At 42.6% G+C, this 20,415-nt stretch overlaps 1 protein-coding gene across 4 annotated transcripts in view; it reads left to right on the top strand.

Annotated features, from left to right (window-relative positions):
* DNAH17 (dynein axonemal heavy chain 17) overlaps positions 1-20,415 on the top strand; it is a 12,633,448-nt gene that overhangs the window by 5,423,234 nt on the left and 7,189,799 nt on the right. For all 4 annotated transcript variants that reach the window (XM_078653923.1, XM_078653924.1, XM_078653922.1 and 1 more), the window contains one exon: positions 9,141-9,245. In XM_078653923.1, coding sequence (XP_078510049.1) covers positions 9,141-9,245 — 105 coding nt within the window. The remainder of the gene's footprint in view (positions 1-9,140; positions 9,246-20,415) is intronic.

Genomic DNA, 20,415 nt, shown 5'->3' with positions numbered 1-20,415 from the left:
GTATATGTGTATAATTAGTTTAGTACTATGTACTTTTTGATATATTTACACATATATATGTATATTGTTTATGTGTTCAGGGTTCCCGCACATGGGCGAAGATAATTCAGTGCTTATGACTTTACTGAGTATACCCCTGGAAGAGAACTAGGATTACAGGTAAGTAACTAATCCTTGCCTTCACGGGGACCCAAAAGGCCAACGGACCAGGGATCACGAAGGGCCCTCAGGAGGGATCACAAAATACTAGCCCACGGAACACTCGTGGAGTGTTGGCTGGTAATCTTCAGTGTAATCACTGCTCGGGGTTTGGACTACAAGTAGCCCAAAGCAAAGCTTCAGGGTCGCCGGAAAGCAGATACTTTTGCAAATGGACACAGTGACCAGGGGTTCAGGTTGCACGGGCCCCACAAGGGATACGGGTCTCAGGTTTGCTGAGCACACTAGTCGACCTCGAGCACGCTTGGACACCCACCTCCTGTGTTGCAAAAGTCTTCAGAGTCCTTGAAGCTTCGAATGGTCAGGACAGAGGGGTGGATACACCCATGTCCATGTCCTTTGTCCAGTTTCGCGCCAGAGCAAGAGCAAATGGCTCCTTCAACCGGTTTGCATTGCACCCTCTCACATATAACCCAGCACCCTGCCTTAAGGATTGAAAAGGCCTGCCATAGGGGTAACTGATATGTTTATATGTGCAGTGATAAGTTAGATATAGTGAACCTATATTTAAGTAAGGGGGGAATTGACCACCTTACACAGGTTGCAGTAGCAGAGCTGTGGCGTCAATTTGAGTGGCCTCTTAAGGGTGGCATAATACATGCTGCTGCCCCTGGGAGGCCTCTGGGGTACCTATGCCCTAGGTATATAGTATACCATATACTTGGGACTTATAAGAGTACCCCAGAATCCAATCTGGAGTGTACCTAAAGTACATGCAATCAATTTAGAGGGAAATGCAGCTTGGCTGGTGTCCTTAATAGCAAGATCCTAGCCAGACTAAGTCGAAAACAATGAAACATCAGCAAAAAGTGGGGGTAACTATAAGAAGCAGATCCTACTCACCTACACATGCATTCTGCTGTTTCATGTCAATTTTTTTCATTACTGTCGTTGTTTCAAAGAATTTCATTCTTTTTTCACACACTGCTCCCACAGTATCATCGTTTTTGTGATGGTCCTGCGTTGTGGTGCAGAATAGTTTCCGATTAGAAAACTGACGTCAGCGCACCGGGAGGTACTTATATGGCTCAACTGACATCACATCTCTAGAAGACGTCAGAGCGGAGCCATGCGGCGCCATCTCCCGGCACGCAGAGGTACTGCTGAGAATTCTCCGGAGCCAGACTGATGCCTGGAGGATATTCTAAGTTAAGGAATCTGCGGCTAGATTGTGTCTCTACAAAATACATTGTTACCGAAGGTAAGTAACTTGATCTTTAGTACCCATGCCCTAGGGACTACTAAGGACTTACAGGGGTGCTAAAGTCTGCACCAATTGTGTTACAATTAGACATTTGCTTGTTACCTGGGGAAAGAGCACAGGCCCTGGGGGCATTTTTCTTACAATCCTTAAACACTACAGCTGAGAAACTCCGCGGCTGGCACCTAACAGATCACAATTTGCAGTTTTGTGCAGAAGTGACACAGGCAGTATTCCAACAATGGGGAGAACCCTGGCTCCATCTTTTTGTCACAGTTGAGAACGTGCTACATCAGCACTCCTGCACACTGGAGTTTCCAAAGCAGCTCTTGCTCAGAGACACCGCTGGGCCTAAGTCACTCTAGTGACAACAGATTAGGCCAGGAGAGTGTGATACCCGGAACTCCTGGGCATGATCATCTGTCCTTGGATCAAGCTACAGCTAAAGCTTTTGGAAGACCTTTTGTTGGATCAGTAGGGCAGGATTTCACCTGGGCCTGAACATGCTTGTAGATTGAGCAGTAATAATTGACCTTCTTCAGTGTGCACTCTGAGGTTGTTGATGTCATTTTGGCGGTGAGGCGTCCTTCCATTAAATCAGTGTACGGCGTTCATTGGGATATATTTTTGGATATTTTTGGATTAGTTTGGCACATAAAAGTAGACCTTTTACACACAAATGTTCTGAAGTTTTTTTGTTTGTTCTGTGAAGGCTTGCCTTGGGCACTGTTTATGGCTATTTATCGACTATTTTGGCTTTCTTGCAGTCGGAGAATCTGCCCTAGTTATGTACATCAGAAGATGTGATGAGATTTTTAAAAGTTTTTCAGCATTCACTTCTATCAAAACCATTTGTGATGCCCCAGTGTGACTTCAATCTGTTCCTCACATTCTTGATGTTCTCATTGCCATACCATCAGTTAGCCATGTGAGCAAACTCCAGTATCTCTATTTAAATCCTCCTTACCCCACCCTCTTCCCTGGTACGTTGGTTTAGAGGATCCAAGCTTCCTTTCTACTGAAAATAGTTAATCCTTTCATATCAGTCAGTCTATACCCTTTCTACATTCTTTGCTCCACCTCATCCCTCTAAGGAGGAAGCGAGACTCCACCATTTGGACCCTAAAAGAGAATTGAGTTTCTGCATTGATCATACCAACGACCACTGAGCGGAGCATAAGCTCTTTATAGGATTTTCAAGAGCAAAGAAGGGTCAGAAAAGCATAAATTAGCCATCTCCAATGGATTGTTCTCGGCATAAAGATCTGGTGAAAAATCAGTGCCCAGAAGGCTTTTGGGTTCATTCAACTAGGGTTAAAGCTTCTACGAATGCGTTAGCATACAGGTGTTTGTCCTGGACATCTGTCAGGCAGTCATTTGGCCATCAGTACACACGTTCACAAAGCACTACTGCCTTGACAGTCAGGTACGTCCAGAGGTGCTTTTTGCCACTCAGTCTTGCAGGCATTTTTGGTCAGAGACATTTCACAGTCCCACCTCCTTTGGTGGTATTGCTGTGGTTTCTACTCATAGGGTGAGGAATCTGCAGTTAGAAGTATCCATCAGAACAAGTTGCTTACCTTCTATAACAATCTTTTTGATGGATAAGCTATCTAATACAAGATTCCTCGCCAGCCCTCCCATCACCCTGTTCTGTGAAACTGGACTCTTTTTTATTTAAAATGTGCCTCTTTAGAGATCTGTGTTTAAACAGTAAGAATCCACCTTTCAATGGAAGGGTTTCCCTACAGTTGTGGGGAGCACCCAGTGTTAGTAAAATACCCCTCACTCACCAAAAGGACCCTTGGTGTCATGCTTCATCATTGGGGTCTTCGCACCTGTCTACGGGATGCGGCGTGCTGCGACCTACGACTACGTGGGAGCACTTACTTAGATGGCTATGTGTGGTGCGTGTGAGGGTTTTTAAATTATGTGCGTGAGTGGTGGGGTTATGGGTGAGTTATGGTTAAAAAGGACCTGGCTCGTGGGATAAACTAAAAATATTTAATGGGTCCCGCGTTGGTACTATTAAAAGGTGTGAGTGGAGGTGTTTTATGCAGGACAATGTGCATCACCTCCTGTGTGTGTGTGTCAACATGTTTCGGAGTCAGAACTCCTTCTTCAGGACGGGGTACACAAATCCCCACCTTACTCATGTTTCTCTACTTAAAATCTGTTTATTAACAAAAAGTGAGATATGGTGCAGGCTATAATGTACCTACAATGCTTGATGATTTCTGCTATTTTGCAGACTTGTTCATTTCATCTTTGGTGCCTCATGAGCCTGAGAACGCTGGGGCCTTCGTGCTGATTCGCTACGATGTCTTGGAGAGACCTCTCAGCGGAGCCGCGTGTGGGGCATCAAGCATTGTAGGTACATTATAGCCTGCACCATATCTCATTTTTTGTTAATAAACAGATTTTAAGTAGAGAAATGTGAGTAAGGTGGGGATTTGTTTACCCCGTCCACTCACACCTTTTAGTAGTACCAGCCCGGGGGCCCATTAAATATTTTTTAGTTTACCCCACGAGCCAGGTCCTTTTTAACCATCACTTACCCATAACTCCACCACTCACGCACATAATTTAAAAACCCTCACACGCACCACACATAGCCATTTAAGTAAGTGCTCCCACGTAGTCGTAGGTCGCAGCACTCCGCATCCCGTAGAGGGGTGCGAAGACCCCAATGATGAAGCATGACAGCAAGGGTCCTTTTGGTAGATGAGGGGTATTTTACCAACACTGGGTGCTCCCCACAACTGTAGGGAAACCCTTCCATTGAAAGGTGGATTCTTACTGTTTAAACATAGTCTACCAGGGAGAACGAATCCATAAGAAAACTCTCTCTCTCCCCCTTTTGCTATTTACGTTCTTTAGAGATCTGCACACTTGTCACAGCAATTTGCTCATGGGCTCTGCCTGTAATGCCCCCTACAGCCTAGAAAGCAACTGACGTTAGCGCACATGAGTGATGCTTATATGAGGCTCTATGTGTCACCTCAGGAGTGGAATGGTGTTGACGTGGAGGTGCATGACGCCACCTGCCAGCATGCAGAGATACTACTGAAAAGTTTCCGAATCCAGTCTGATACCGGAAGAACATTCTCAAGTTGAGGAACTTGTGGTTAGACAAGGTATCCGCCAAAAAGATCATTGCTGAAGGGAAGTACCTTGTTCATTAATGCAAAACACGAGAGAAAAACAATGAACTGTTTCTACACATAAATAACGTCGACATGTTAACGGAGGCTCAGCTGAATGACCTTGCAGTGTTGCAAGATCAGAACATCCTTTACTAGGGATACTCGTGAAACATCATTTGTTAGATGCAAGCAGAGACCATGGTTTGCAGCTGAATTAAAATGATTTTCTGAAACGAAATGAGAACATGAATTATGCAACCTAATGCGTCCAAACGTAGTTTAGGCACCATATTTGTAATCTGTATAACAACCACTCTAGTGCATGGCATGATAACATGGTTGTGCTGCTGTTCTGTAAAGGGTCAGTCTCAAATTTCAGCTTCATAAAGAAATGCCAACCCTCGGTGAGGGGGGAGAGGGGGAAACTACCGATGTCAAGGCTAGTCTCCCAACTCCCTATTCCTGCTTGCAGAACCCGATTCCTCAGTGGGCTTCAACTGACAGGGACTAGTCTTGTGTGACTTAGAGCATGCACTGCCAGTAACCTGCTCCTGCAGGCTAGGACACAACATTTGTATCACGTTCTGCCTGCGCTTTCTCCGTGCTCCTGACAGGCATGAAAGGCGAAAAAGTTTATTTGCAATAGAAGTCAGTAAGTTAATTATCTTCTCCCGGTTATTTTTTCTTTTAATCTCCCACTTTTCACTTCTAAAATGTTGCCATGCATCTATCTGCTGTCTATGTATCCCTAGCTCCCTCTTTTCTACCCTTTCTTTATAGGCTTCTTGACACCAGGAGAGGGACTTTGTTTCCACTCCCATGTTGGGAGCCAGGAATACAAGTTTGGATTAGGCAAAAGTTATGTGCTTCCACAAAAATGTGTTTGCCCTCCACGCAGCTGGGATCATTTTGATTTTTAATATAACCTACCTTTTTTTTGTTTTCCCGATATAGCCGAATTTCTTCAAAACAGGACTATTATAGTTCACATTGTAGACTGTTACTTTGCAATCGGGGAGAATGATATTGGCCTTTCAGAATAAATTAAAACTAACGACAGCTTCATAGTGAGAGCACAAACCGTACTTTTTTTTACTACTAATGAAAAAAAATCCATTATGAGCGTATTTTATATCAATGAAAGTCATAGGCTTCAATATGGTTGACATATGCTATGACTTGTATCATCTGCCTTCTAGTTTTAGCCACGCTATTGTTTACAATATTTGTCCCTCTAGTGCCCTTTCTGTTTAATGGATTTGAGGATTGGTCGCTTTGTGAAGGTGAGCAGAGTGAATAGGCATATTTGAAATTACAGTTAATGCGAATCTCACTAGAAGCGAATGAAATTTACGCAGGCAGGGAATTGATTATAGCGACTGAGTGAGAAGTCTATGTATATGCCCACCTTGAGACACCTATCTTTGAACCCTTTTATGAATCTGTGTAGTTGATTTTAGAAAGTCTGACCTACAGCATGATTGGCACATGTTAAATTTTACATTTATTATGGAATCCAACAATAAGTGTGTGCTCTTGGCTCACTCAGTTTATGGTTGCACTCACTTGTGATCATAAAATGAGAGGATGGGTTCTTGGTGACTGAGTATATTTTTGAGTTCACGGTAGGTTTATGATCAAGGACCTGGAATGAACTACAATCTATAGGGGAGAAACCCCGTATAAGTTACACAGGTTACACAGATGGAGAGATAAACAGCGTTGCCTTTAATTTATCTAAACACAAAGGCTATTTACATTCTGCAAAAAATTCAATGTACTAATCCATCCACAAAGTCACTTCTTGTAACCACATTGCAGCTTGCCAGTCTGAGAATATAAGATCATACAATGTAATATGTGTTCATTTTCAGATGTACCCTTCAGCTCAAAAATTGATTGCTAAAATGTTTCATTTCATTACATTCAATTATATTCCTCAGTATTAAAGCCTACGGATATATATTTTGTTACATGAAAATGTTAGTGTACTTTTCTAGCATGGCCAGACTGAGAACCCAAAGCAGTCCTGGCAATTTTCTCGGACTAGCCCCTGGGGGAGAACTGCCTCCCCCCCGGAGGCAGGAAACACTTGCTTGCTGCTTTTGTTATTGGGGGACGATATTGCAGCCTCAGTAACAAAACAAAACTCCACTGCTGCAAAACTGGACCCAACCTTCCAGCCTTTCAGGGAAACGTCCGATGCCCGGTATGGCCAGTCTAGCCTTGTTTCCTAGGGAAGGATTTTAGTTTATGCCTCTGATAAACCCTAGGGGTCGACAATTTGCACTGCAATAATTCTTGCTAGAATCTCGTCTTAGCTGACTGCCAGGATCTTGTAATAAAAAATCATTAACCCCTTCCACGCTGATGACGAGCTCAGCTCGTCATCAGGTACACCTCTCGCACGCTGATGACGCTCGTCATGAACCGCGGGATTCCGCGATTCTCAGCGCACAGCGGGAAAACCCACAGCGCGCATGCGGTTAAATAATATCAGGTCACTTCTTTGCCACTAATTTAAGCTGCAGTGTGCTGTATTCCACGCGAGTACTTCCTCTATTACAGAATTCTTTCGACCACACTGTATCACTGTTTTACCATTTCAAGACAGCCAAAACATTGGTTCTAATTTTGGCAGCCATGCTGCAACGTTTAATTGATGATAGGCTATTTACAAAACCTCTGCCAGACAGACATTTGCTGCTATGTTTAGATTTATTATTGCAGGGATATGTCTGCCATGTTTAGACAACTGCATGCTTTCTTTTTTCTCCTTGTATCCTCTTAATTTATCTTGCATATGTTGTTGAGTTTGTGGCAGTGCTTAATTTGAGCCGGTTGTTTCCGGTGCTCAGCATCGGCTCTTTATTGCCAGCACCAGCTCTAATGGCAGTTCATCACATGGTGGCACTGTCTGTCTAATTTTGAGATGAGAACAACAGATTTTAATAAGTCGATATATATTAAAATGAATAAAACCTGCTGGTCACACCACTATTATAGGTTTGGGTGACCTGGAATAGTCTGAATTGTCACCCTTTTATGAGTGCAATGGTCAGTAGTTGTGTTGATACTGTCATTGACTGCGCTGACAGGGAAAATGGGTGGTGCAAGCTAAAGTGGCCTCCCGAGAAGGGCCCTGGCACTTATTTGTTTTACAAATTAAGCACTGGTTTGTGGCTAATGTTTCAAAATAGCTGTCAGACAGGCACCTGATTTAAAGATTGTTTTTTTCTAATTATCTTGTGTAAAAGTGTGCCAGGGTCCTGCACCTTGGCTGGACAATGTAATATTTATGACTTCAATGCAAATTCCTGTAACGTAGAACTAGCTCCCAGTTTTCGCTATGTACTGATTTTTACAGATTAATACAAACAGAAAACAACATGTCTACTGTCTGTATTTATATTTAAAAGGGGAAAAATACAGAAAATTGTGCTTTTGAGGGTGACTCGCCATGCTTTCTTAAGTGAATTATCACCCTTTTATGAGTGCAATGGTCAGTAGTCGTGTTGGTACTGTCATTGACAGCGCTGACAGGGGAAATGGGTGGTGCAGGCTACAGTGGCCTCCGAGCAGGGCCTTGGCACTTATTTGTTTTACAAATTAAGCACTGGTTTGTGGCTAATTTGTCAGAGGGTGAATATAGAAATGAGTCAGTGGATGGATGAATGGATATATCAGTGCAAAGAGAAGTGACAGTGTGCACGTGTGAGGACTTATTGCGTTTTTAAATCCGTGAGTGATACAAAAGGAATTTCATTCACAAGCCAGCCCTTAGCTTTACTCCAGAGATTTTGCTAATTGAAACTAACTTCTTTGAAACAAAAAATAACATTTTTTTTTCAAAATAGCTGTCAAACAGGCACCTGATTTAAAGATTGGTTTTTTCTAATTATCTTATGTAAAAGTGGGCCAGGGTCCTGCACCTTGGCTGGACAATTTAATATTTATGACTTCAATGCAGATTCCTATAACGTAGAGCTAGCTCCCAGTTTTCACTATGTACTGATTTTTACAGATTAATACAAACAGAAAACAACACGTCTCCTGTTTATATTTATATTTAAAAGGGGAAAAATACAGAAAGTTGTGCTTTTTGAGGGTGACTCGCCATGCTTTCGTAAGTGATTTCCAGGACATCAGGTCGGCAGATAGACAGCATGGGAAGTTTAAAAAAAACAGGTTGAGATTTCCGTAAATACAGGCATATGTTAACATATATTTGTATTAAAATGCTTATATTTACCTGTGGGTATAGTGTTTCGCTATATTTGGTTGCTCAATTTGCTAAAATGCAACAGTTAGCAAAGTATGAGTGCATGTTTTTCAGTTAAATAAATGTGGAAATATACCATTTTATGATACCATGTATTATCAAACCAAAACATAAATATGGATAAATATGAATAAGATGAGCAAAACATAAATATGGGTAAATACAAGAGGAAATGTTAGAAAAATAAATACCATAATACCGGGAGCCCTAATTATAAGTAAAAACCTTTTAATTCTATGGAATATTATACGACTATGTGATCAAGACTTTCTTTCATTACTTTTCATTTTAGTCATGTGGTGATATTTACAAAGGATTATCCCAAACTGGAGCGTGGGGATGTTTTGATGAATTCAATCGGATTTCTGTTGAAGTATTATCAGTAATTGCTGTGCAGGTAGGTTTGTTACAGCATTGTTTTGATCAATTTTTCTTGCATTGCTGTGCTGTCCATTGCATTCTAAAACAGTGCTAAATTAAAGATAAATATTTTGTGGGTCAGACGTAAAGGTATTTAGAAACACATGAGGTGTTAGTTCTAGGAGCTGCACCATCAGGACAGAAATAGAGAAAATAAAGAAAGTTTGCAGGCTGGACGTTGACCTAGAAATTGTAAGTACGCAATGAGAATCATTAAATACACAGGAGAGCATTCCCAATTTAAGAAGGAGACTCATATTTCAGTCAAAATCTTGATGTTTTAGCACTCACTTCTCGCATTTGGTCTCTCAAAATAACCCTTATTGTTTGAAATTTCTTTCGATTTGAGTTGATATTAATTATATTACATTAAATCACATTAAATCATCTCTGCCCAAAAGTGGCATTCTCGAAAGAATTTTAATGCACTAAGCTTTCATATCTGAAAGAAACTGGTAGTTATAGATTCCTTGCCATAGAATTACCCCCAGGCATCAGACTGGATCCGGAAAGTTTTTCGTCAGCAGTTCCCCTGTGTGAGGAAAGGTGGCGTCGGTCGCCTCTGCGTTCGCCGTTTGCTTTGTGGACACCGGGGTGACGTCGCGGTTGCTACTTAGACGACGCCCTCGCACGCTGACGTCAGTTCTTTCTTTTTCCATGCCAGCCAGCGTAGATCCTGAGAGCCACTTTTTGACTGACTTTTTCACAACTTTTGTCAAAACCGTTTTGCTGAGTCTTCGACTCCTGGTGCATAAGGGATGCCCGGCTTCAAGGCTTGCTGTAACTGACTGACGTCAGTGATGGATCCGCTCCCCATATGCCTGTTTTGCCTGGGGCACGACCACAACACCAAATTATGCTCCGATTGCCGGACCATGAATCTAAAGTCTTCGCTGGAGCGGTCCTGAAAGCTTCTCGAAGCCCGGCAGTTGGCTCAGCGCCGTTCGAGTTCCAGTTCATGTAGGAGGTCAAGGGACCGGTCCCAAAACCACCAACATCATTTTTCGTCCAAGTCTTCGCACACGGGGTCAGGTAAGTTAAAGCACAATTAGAAGTAGAAGAAGAATCGTCACTCTTTGACTTCTCCCTGTCCGTAGGCCGACGCAACTGGGGTGCCGGTAGAGCCCCTCCTGTGGCTCCATGTGCGGAGCCTGTAGGGTCAACTCCAGTGTTCCCCTCTTCCCGGGACCCGGAGCAACCCCTGCCCAGCTTCGTCAATTTTACAAAGTGATGCAAGCCATCTTTGGGCAGCCCAACGCCGCCGGTGTGCCTTTTGGCCCTGCAGACTCAGCTGGGGACCCTGGGGCTTCAATTCTGGCGGCTTCTGCCTCGACGCCACAGGTCCCCTTGGATCCAGGCCAGTGCCGATTCCACTGTACTTCGGCGATATTTGGGCTATAAGAAGGTCCAGCCTCCAGAATATCTTCCTGTCAAGTACAGTGTCCTTACTGCATCCTCTGCACTGTGGGCCTTCCTTCTTGATGAGCTGCTCGAGGTCCTCTGTTTACTCCGGTACCTTCAGTCTGTGGGTCCTCCTGAAGGCTTTCTACTACTTCAGTGGGCTACCCTGCTTGCTTGGGGCCTGCACTGACTCTCCTGCTGGTGGTGAATCCCTTGGACCTTGCTGGTCCCAACTTTTCTCCTTCATTCTCCACGCCAGTTACAGCTACCAAGGCTTGTTGGTGCTCCCGCTGCACACCGACCCCCTGTTCACGACATCTGATGTGAGGCAGCTCGTGCACTGCTCCTGGTTTTCCTCAGTATCGCCAGGTCCTCACAGCTGCAGCGACAAGGTCACAGTCATCACTTATGAACCCTCCAACATCGGTGTGCATTGCTCTTCCATGCCTCCTAGTCTCTGCTGAATGGCATAAACTCTGTCCCTCTCCTTGCAGGTTCTTCTTTTCCAGAATCCACCCTTGAATTCCTCCAGACTTCTTCACCTTCTTCTCCAGAGGCACTTTTCTCCAAGTCGTCTATTGTTGTCTAAGGAGGTCTCCTCACCCCTATGCATCTGGGTTCCCTGGTGTAGGTAACCTGGTCTCCGGGGCCTCCAGGGCTTCCACAGGTGGGGTGGCTCTCCGACCTTCTGTCCTCCAAGGGAATTTGTCAGGGTCCTCTGGGAAGGGTCGTTCTACAAAACTGCAACAGCGATTTCTCCTTTGACTTCCATTGGGCATGGAGCTGTGTTCCTAGTCTGCACACCGCGTCTGTGGGTTCCTGAGTACTTACCTTAGGTGGTTCCATGTGCCCCAAGGTCCTCTGAGGATTCTGGTCCAAATCCCATCCTCTCCTGCTGTAGTGTAGTTCCTATCTTCCCAATAGGCTCTGCGCATTGGAATAGTACCTACAGCAGTAAAGGCCTAGGCCAGACGTTAACTAGGTCTACTACTGTCGATACTAGACTTAATTTTTGGGTTTGCCAGCTAAGCTCAGAGTTCGCTAGAAACTTTCTCGAATGTTCAGGAAAGAATTACCTCCCCTGATTAGACAAGAAGGGATTTAGTTTCTGACAACCATAGAACATGACAACTTTGCTCTCCCCTAATCAAGAGTCAATCCCAAGAGTCGTGTGAGCACAAGGCAATTATTTTACTCAGTCAGTACGTGCATTCTTAGTCTCATCAGAATGTAGAGAAAAGGAAGAGACGGGCGTGTTCAATAAAAGGTGTTATTTATTGATCAGTCTCTTTTCTCATACATGAGAAATGGATCGATATTATTGCAATACTTATAGTTAAGTAAAGTGCATACATTAAAAGCAATAGTATAAAATAATACTGTAAAAACATTGATATGGTTTCTTAGCCATATGATGTTTAAAATGATTAAAATATATTTACATACACATATACATTTGACTAAACGTACTCAACTGGTGTTTCTAAATACGCCTACCCCGTGTACCTGACCTAAGTCTAATGCGTGGGCGGGAATAGAAAGTTACAGTTTAAGTTAAGTTTGTTTTTGCCAAGTGAATAACTAAAGAATTCTCTGTGAGGGGTTATTCAGTTCTGTACCTGGAAGTTAGGATGAATGAGGAATGGTATCTCTTTCTCTGCTCTCGATATTCCAGGCTGCCTGCGAGGGCTACCCGGAAGCGCCGGTGCTGGGTCTCTCGGCTTGAGATAGCAGCGCGTCTCTCAGCGCGTCAGGAAGGCGGGGCTGCTGCCAGCGGGGTCTGCTTCTGCTCTCGGCTTCGGCAAGTATGGCTGCTCCGTCTTGTCACCACGCGTGTGTTTGCATAGGGCAAGGTCGGCAATATTTATACCTTAAAGGTGCCGAGATTGACGTAAGGATGGACATAGATACGTCAATAAAGATGTCATACGACTTGCTCGTTAGCACATTCTTTACTAAAGTTCTCTGTGAAATCAAAACAATGGCCGCACGGATTATCCAGGTTGTCATAGGTTTGATTTGTTATGAGAACGTCGTATGCCTTATCAGGGGCTGGAGGAATGTCGCTTGTCTAATTAGATCTCAAGCGTTATGACCTAATCAGATAACACGTTCCTGTGCCGTAGTGTGACTGCGTCAGATAACGGTATCTGCATCATGGGGGTTTTCATGCCTCATGGGCTGACTGTTAGTTAACTTGATAGTTAGTTTAACCAGAATAGGGTCAGGAATAGGGGGACTGATTCAGAACCTATAGAAATACACGACACCCACTCCACGCTAACTATGGTCATATCTACTAATCTATGCATAGTATAACATAGTACAACATACTATAGAGTATAGTGTATACCTTACCACCCCAAAATACATAAATGCATTTTGAAATTTTCAAATATACTGAAAAATTGCAGTCATATATATTGTATGCACTTAAGCTATGAATTAAATGCAAAAGTAAACACGCATTTTTATGCATTATTGCTTATTGGTATATGAGAAATACACATGAAATGGCTCTTAATATGGCTATACAGAAAGGAAGTTCGAGACCATTTCATCACATAATAAAATATATTTGTGAACATACCAGCAGGCAGCTAAAGTCTATAAAGTCTATAAAGTATCTAAAAATAGAAATTTTTGTTCTCTAGGAATAGTTTCTTACTTTAAGCAGAAGATCAGTGTCCCGGAAAAAAAAATATGTAGAAAAATATTTTAAGGGGCATGCTGAAAAAATATTGCTGTCCGTGAGCTGGAGTGAAATTGTTCATGTGACTTTATTTTTAAAGTTGAAGGCCGAATTCAGGGAACGCCGTGTGCGAGTTTACTCAAAAGTCTCTATTTCTGTTCTGGAGAGAACATCATATCATTCAGGCTTTCGAAAAAACTGTCAACAGCTTCATGGGAAAGTTCCACTAAGTCGGAAATAGGTGTAACCATGCATTCGTGCGCATGATTGTCTCCATTGACATTCTGATTCGAATTGCTGACAGAAGGTCGTACCTGTTCGATGCTGCTTTCATCTTGAACTTCACTACCCTTCAATCGCAGTGGTGAAGATTCCAGGAATGCCGTCATCAGGATTGGCAGCCTTTGAGGGCAGCACAAAGCGTGAACCTTGGTAGGAACCAACAGTGTATCTGCATCCACTGGCGCATCCGATTGTAGTGTCAGACAGGTGTCTAACACGCATTCTTCTCCGCATAGCAGACACCTTAGTACAGGTAAAACACACCTTTGCCACATTGGTCGAAATGATAGAAACCAAGTCATATTTAGGTCTCTAAGCCGGGAGAGTCCCAGGATTTTTGATATCCGGTCCCGGTATCCAATGGCTAGGATCGTATCTTCCATTGTCGCGAGAGTTTGATCTGTGACATGGGTTGCCATAACGAAAAATAAGGACCAGGAATAGGATTCCTGCAATTAGTCCCAGGATCAAGGGAAGTCCGCCAAAAATCGAATGGACGAAATCCGGAAAAATACCCAGTATGGCTTTGAATGGTGTTAATGCCATCGAAAATACTGTCTTAAATACCCCTGAGATCCCATTGGTATCAGAAATATTTAAGATTTCGCTCAGGATTTCCACGAAATGTACGGGGGAATTAGTTGATAATAATGTATGTATCTCTGCAGTCGTCCTTGCGACTTGTAGATCATACGTTTCTTTTGATGACGTGAGCCTTGTAGGCGTCTGAAGAAGCACTGTTTTCATTCTGCTTAAAGTGTCTATTCGAATAGAAGTAATTTTCAAACTGGGCCATGCCCTTGCCTCCCTGTCTGGAAAGGAGCTGGGGAACAAAGAACGTCCACAGCACTTGACCTTCGCCGTTGTAGTTACTAGATAAGGAGTCCCGGGCATAAGACTACAACATCTGCGGTCTACAATAAGAATGTAACTCCCATTATAGAGTCTTTGAAAGAATGGTTCTATTTCAGTTGCAGGTGCGCCTTGCTGGTGACATGAAAGGTTGTATGAATTCCCTTCACAGGCTCCGTGCAAACTAATACCGTTACACAGAAGCGTGCCGCTTAGTGACATAGCACAATTGTTGCCACTAAGAAACACTTTCTGTCCTTTATTACTGACACATGCATGTGAATAGGGCAGGTTCCAAGTTGTTTTAAGGTACCCCTTTCCCAATTTCTCGTACATGCCAGCCTGTATATATTTTTGGCAGTATTGAAACCTGAAGGTTGAGATTGGAATATTTATGATTCCGTGGATTATCCATTCACTGACAGGTCGTTCTGACATTGTCATTGGTAATCTTTCTAGTTTTTCAATGCTCAAGATTGTATAATCAGCACCCTTTTGCGCCATACCGATTTGTCTATCAGTAAGGTTAAAGATTTGGAATAGTGACGTTGTGTTGATTAAACACCAAGGCACATAGCCTGAACGCAGATTTTGTAACGTCCAGCCAAGCTGTACAATGAAACGCAATTGTGACTGACCATGTTGTAATAACAGTAAGTCTTGCGATAATATATCGATTGCTGAAGACACAATGCTGTCCAATGAAAAAATTCTGGAGGACAGAGTCATTAACCCATTGTCCACTACAGAAAGTGATTTTTCCAAATTAATACGGTCAATTTCACGTATCCTTTCTGCTGTTTCAATTTGAGTAACCTTCCAGGCCTCATTGTATGCTGCATATACAGAGGCTGCTATGAAACGCTTGTGACGCTGTTTGCGTGGTCCCAGTATGAAATCACGCAAGTCAGCACCATCAGTAAGTAATGTTAGGTGTTGCTTAATTTCAGGCAGTGTGGAAGTTTGAAGCCATTGAAGGCATAATTTGCCCACACTGTAGGTTGTTATTATCCCTGGGTGATGTCTTTGGGGATATCTAGGGTCTGGCCTGGTCATTTTGAAACCCTGTGTTTTATTCAGGAATCTATCTTGACAGTTATTTGTATCTGTGGGCCAGATCAACCATTGTTTCCAATCAGGATGTGTTCTGTTTTGGTTAAGTATATGGTTTACGTCTATTTCTTCATCTGTATCAGAGTTATTGCTAAACATTGTTGGCTTTGGAATAGACGGGTTATTTAAATCTTTGATTTTGGCTAAGCCAAGACAGGTGGTTTGTTGAACAGTGTCATTTAAAAATATCATTTGTTCTGGGATCATGCAGGCTCTAAACAAAGCTTCTAAACCCTGTACTTGCCATTCTTTTGTACCCCAAACACTTTTCAAATCAACATTTTTGTCCCAATAATCAAATCCAAAAGTATTCATTTTTTCAAAGAATGAATCTGAATATATCAATTTTGTGTTGGTTATCATGGTTTTCATCCCTGTCTTGTTTGACAATTTAAAATAAAATGTTTCAGCATTATTTGTGTTGAAACCTGAGAAATATGAATATTTGTCATAAACGGTTCTAGAGCTCCCTTTTGGAGGTGTAGCACAATGTTCCCATTGATTATAATTTAAAACATTTCTAGGTTGTGCAGATTTATGCAAGAAATGGTTACCATAATGGTTATAGCAATACATACTATCATAATTTGTAGAACCTTGCAAATAATCATGTTTTGTAAATTTAGCAGACATTACTAAGTCAGACATCATGTTGTTAATACTTTCGAAGTCCCAATCATCAGCAAATGAGTTTGGTTTTGCAAAGTCACTCAAGGAGATCTTGATTTGGTGTGGATATTTCAGGATCTCGACCGGACCATAAATTTCATAGTCAGTGTTGTCCCAGGCTACCCCACCAGGTATCGGATTGGCTGTGAAGTTGGCTGAAGAAAGTTCTGGAGAAAGTTCTCTTTTCTCGACGTGTGAAGATGTGTGTGGTTTGAGGACCAAGTTGATGTTCTGACTTGCTGTGTCCATTTTAGCATATTTTCCCTCAATGAAGCGTCCCAAAGTAAATACCATGATGAGCCAAAGTATGAGGATAAATGCACCAAAACCCACCCAAAATTCAATCCATGGAGAAATCAGATATGTTTCTTTCAGTTGTTTCAAAAGTTCCTTCGCTTTGTCTTTAAAGGATTTGGATGATGGCTGTGTCTTTAGTTCACTGAAGCCTTTAGAGGAATCATCGAAGTTGATGAAGTAACCAGATGCAGTTCTGTCAATTGTTCCAATTGGTTCAGGATTTTTGTTTCTTGCATTTTCACTTGGTACTTCAGTATAGATTGGTGTGTCTCTGCTAAATGTCTTTATTTGGGTTTTCAGAGGTCTGAGTTCTATTGCATTGTTGCATAGTCCTTCTTGTTCTTCTGTAGGCGTTTCGAATGTGATGAGCCTCTTTGTTAGGACCTCTGTACTGGTAGCAAACCTTGGTGTTCTGCTACTTATTGGGAGTCCACTTGGCCTACTGTTTGTTATCGGCCACATGTTGTGGTTTTACCAGGTCGATTGATACAACTCGGTTCTGCTTTTTTCCAGCAAGTGGCGGTAGTACAACTGATCTTGTCCCGTTGACAGACAAGACAGGAACTGCTTTTCTGTAAGAAGGCCCAAATTCCTTCTTTACCGCGATCTTCTCTCTGACTAGATCCCCGACTTTTGGAATCCAGACAGGTCTTGCTGGGACAGGTGGTGATTCTTCAGTGGTTGTTGGCTGTTGTTTCAACTGTATGTTGCTCAGGTCTTTTCTTGTTTTGTTTAAGTCCTGCAAAATAGCCAAACGGTCTTTGACATCAAAGGTTTTTTCTATTACCACTGAAGTCTGACTATCAAGGTCAGAGATCAACATCCTAGTTCCGAATAATAATTCGTACGGACTGAATCCCTTCAGAGAATTTCTTGGCAAGTTATTTAGACTACGTTGGACACTTATTAGATGTTTGACCCACCCAGCTCCCGAACCTAATACCTTTGCCGTTATAGATTGCTTTATGTCACGGTTTTTTCTTTCAACAATTCCGTTCCCCTCAGGGTGAAATGGACAAGAGTACCGCAATTGCACGCCCATGCTGACCATGGCCTCCTTATAAGCCCGAGAGCTAAAAGCAGGACCATTGTCCGAATGCAGAATGCCAATTGCGTATGTGCCGATGAAGACCCGCAAATCTTTTATAACAGTTCTGGCGTCAGCCGTTCGCTGGGGCCACATCCATATAAATCTCGTGCATGAGTCCACTGCGACCAAGATATATTTATAGTTACCATCCCTTTGTAAGGGACCGCAGTGGTCTAGATAAACACAGGCTAATGGTTTATCCGAGATTAGAAGGGGCGTCTGCGCTGGACGTCTCACCGTTGATACTTTCATTTTTTGACATATTTCACATGCTAGAACATAGTTCCTTGTTTGTCTTCTCATCTGTGGCCACCAGTATCTCTGTTTTAATAATGATACTGTGGCTGAGACGCCAGCATGAATAGAAGCAAGCCCTTCGTGTGCCGCTATTATTAGTCCTAACCTATGTTCCATGTTTGGAATTGCCCTATCCCCCACTCCAGGGATTCGAGCAAAAGGAACATTGTTTGCATCAGTTATGTATGAGTATTTTACTGGAAAGCCTTTAGGGAGTGGTTCTATCGAATCCTTTTCTGAAACGCCGACAGCTTGTAATATTTCGCTGTCTATTTTTGTTTTTGACCGGGTGACGGCAGCTACGGAAGCCGTTTGCACAGCTGCTTTCGCGGCCTCATCAGCCAATGAATTCCCTGCAACGTGAACGCCATCACGTTGATGACTCAGTGTATGTATCACGTGAGTCTTTGGTAGTTCTTTTTGTAAAAGAGCTACTTGTTCCCAGAGCATTTTATGCTTGATTGTGCCACCCTTTGCATCCTTGAAACCGTTCTGAAGCCAGATCTGCAAGTATTCATTATAAGACTGAACGCAATAATACGAATCGCACACTATAAGTGTGGGGAATTCTCGATCAGTAATTCCAAGCGCCATCTTGAATGCTAGTAGTTCAGCTCCCTGAGCTGTGCAATCTCCTAGAGATTGTGTTTTAGTGAGGGTTGGTTTAAATTTCCCTTCGTGCCAACGACCTTTAACAATCGCGCACGCAGCACTGTAAGCTTGTTTACCCCCTACTGCGGGTTGTGCTGATCCGTCTGTATATATTATACAGCCGTAGTGTTCTAGAGGCAGAATTTCGGTTGGCGGAGGACATTCAAATTCATATTGGAGAAATTCTTGTGTTTTTAAGTAAGGATCAAATTCGTACACCACGTCTGTTGCAGCAAGAGAGTTAGCCCATTGTATCCATCTCGGATGGAGTGCTTTAGCATTTGGAATGCTTGCCTTTGTTACCGCCTCTAAGGCTGGTATTGGTGTCACGATTACTATTCGTTTACCTTGTGCCAGGGCTCGTTCTTTTGCTATAGCTGTCTGTGTTGCTGTAAGAATTTTTTCCGTTGGGCTAAATTTCATTTCAGCCTTAGTGTACAAGTGTGATTTGAATGCAATTGGTACCTTATCTCCCTCATTAGAGGTTAGGTATGTGAATCCGCATCTCCCTGGGATGACTCGGATCACAAGGTTGCGTGTATTATCACGTGTTTCTAATTTTGTTTTAATTAGCATGTCTGTTTGTAAGGATCTCAAAATTTCTGTGTGTGTTTGAGTCCAACTGGATCTTTTAAAGTCTGGTTTAATTAGATCGTAAAGGGGTTTGACCCTTTCTGCGTAATTTGCAATGTATGTTCTTCCGAAATTTAGGAAGCCTAGAATTGACTGTAGGTTTTTTAGTGTTTTAGGAGCTTGGATTACGGCACATTTCTCTAGGAAATTGTCTGCCAGGCTTTTACCTTCACTTGATAACTCATATCCTAAGAATAGGACTGTCAGATGGGCAATTCTGGATTTTTTGAAGTTGAATTTGTAACCCTCTGCAGCCACCCCAAGTATTATGGTGTTCACTCTTTTCAAGTGAGTCTCCAAGTCATCATCTGTTAAGTAAATGTCATCAACATAAGATAATGCTTCATCATCATATAGTTGTAGTAATTCTGTTACTCTCGCTGAGAATACCCCCGGGCTGTTCTTGTACCCCTGGGCTAACCGACAGAATTGTTTTTGAGTGCCATTTACTGAGAATGCAGTTAAATATCTGCTTTCTGTTGCTATGTTTTGACAAAAGAATCCATTGGAGATGTCCAAGGTTGTTTTGTATTTTTTGCGCACTATGTTATTCATTAGTGCAGCACTGTGTGAGTTTTGCACTGCAAAGGTTTTGCAACATGTGTTAAGGTGTCGGTAATCCAAAACTAGACGGTATGAATTGTCTGGTTTGGAGACCGGAAACAAAGGATTGTTCATTTGTGAGGTGCAAGTTTCAATCACCCCCTGGTATTCTAGCTGATCTAGTATTTCATTTACTTGTTTTTTAGCTTCTTGTTTAATTGGGTACTGCCTTTGTGCAGTTGGTTGTGATTTTAACTGGATTTTGTGAGGAGGAGAATCCTCATCCCATCCTACATGATTTTTATATAAAGCAGGTGCTAAGGCCACTGCCCACTTTCTAGCAAGTGTGTATTTTTTATGAATCGGGATTTGATTCGAGAAGGCAGGCATAATTACTTCTTCGCCATGAGGGCACTCCCTGACAAACTCTGGTGGCCAGTCTTTTTCAGCTAGAAGGATATCATAGCCCTTGGATAGATTATCCCAAAATAGTCCGCTTATTTTCCTAGTCTTATCTCCCTCTATACGTAATGTTATCTCGTATATTTTGTGGGGCTTGCTAACTCTGGTGTCTGCAGTTTCCACTTGAAGGTATTCATTCGTGTCCACTGTCTCCAGATGATTCAT

Source organism: Lissotriton helveticus, chromosome 7 (genome assembly GCF_964261635.1).
Source record: "Lissotriton helveticus chromosome 7, aLisHel1.1, whole genome shotgun sequence".
Classification (NCBI taxonomy): Eukaryota; Metazoa; Chordata; class Amphibia; order Caudata; family Salamandridae; genus Lissotriton; species Lissotriton helveticus.
Note: the sequence above shows the minus strand (reverse complement) of the source record. Positions and strands in the feature narration are given on the sequence as shown.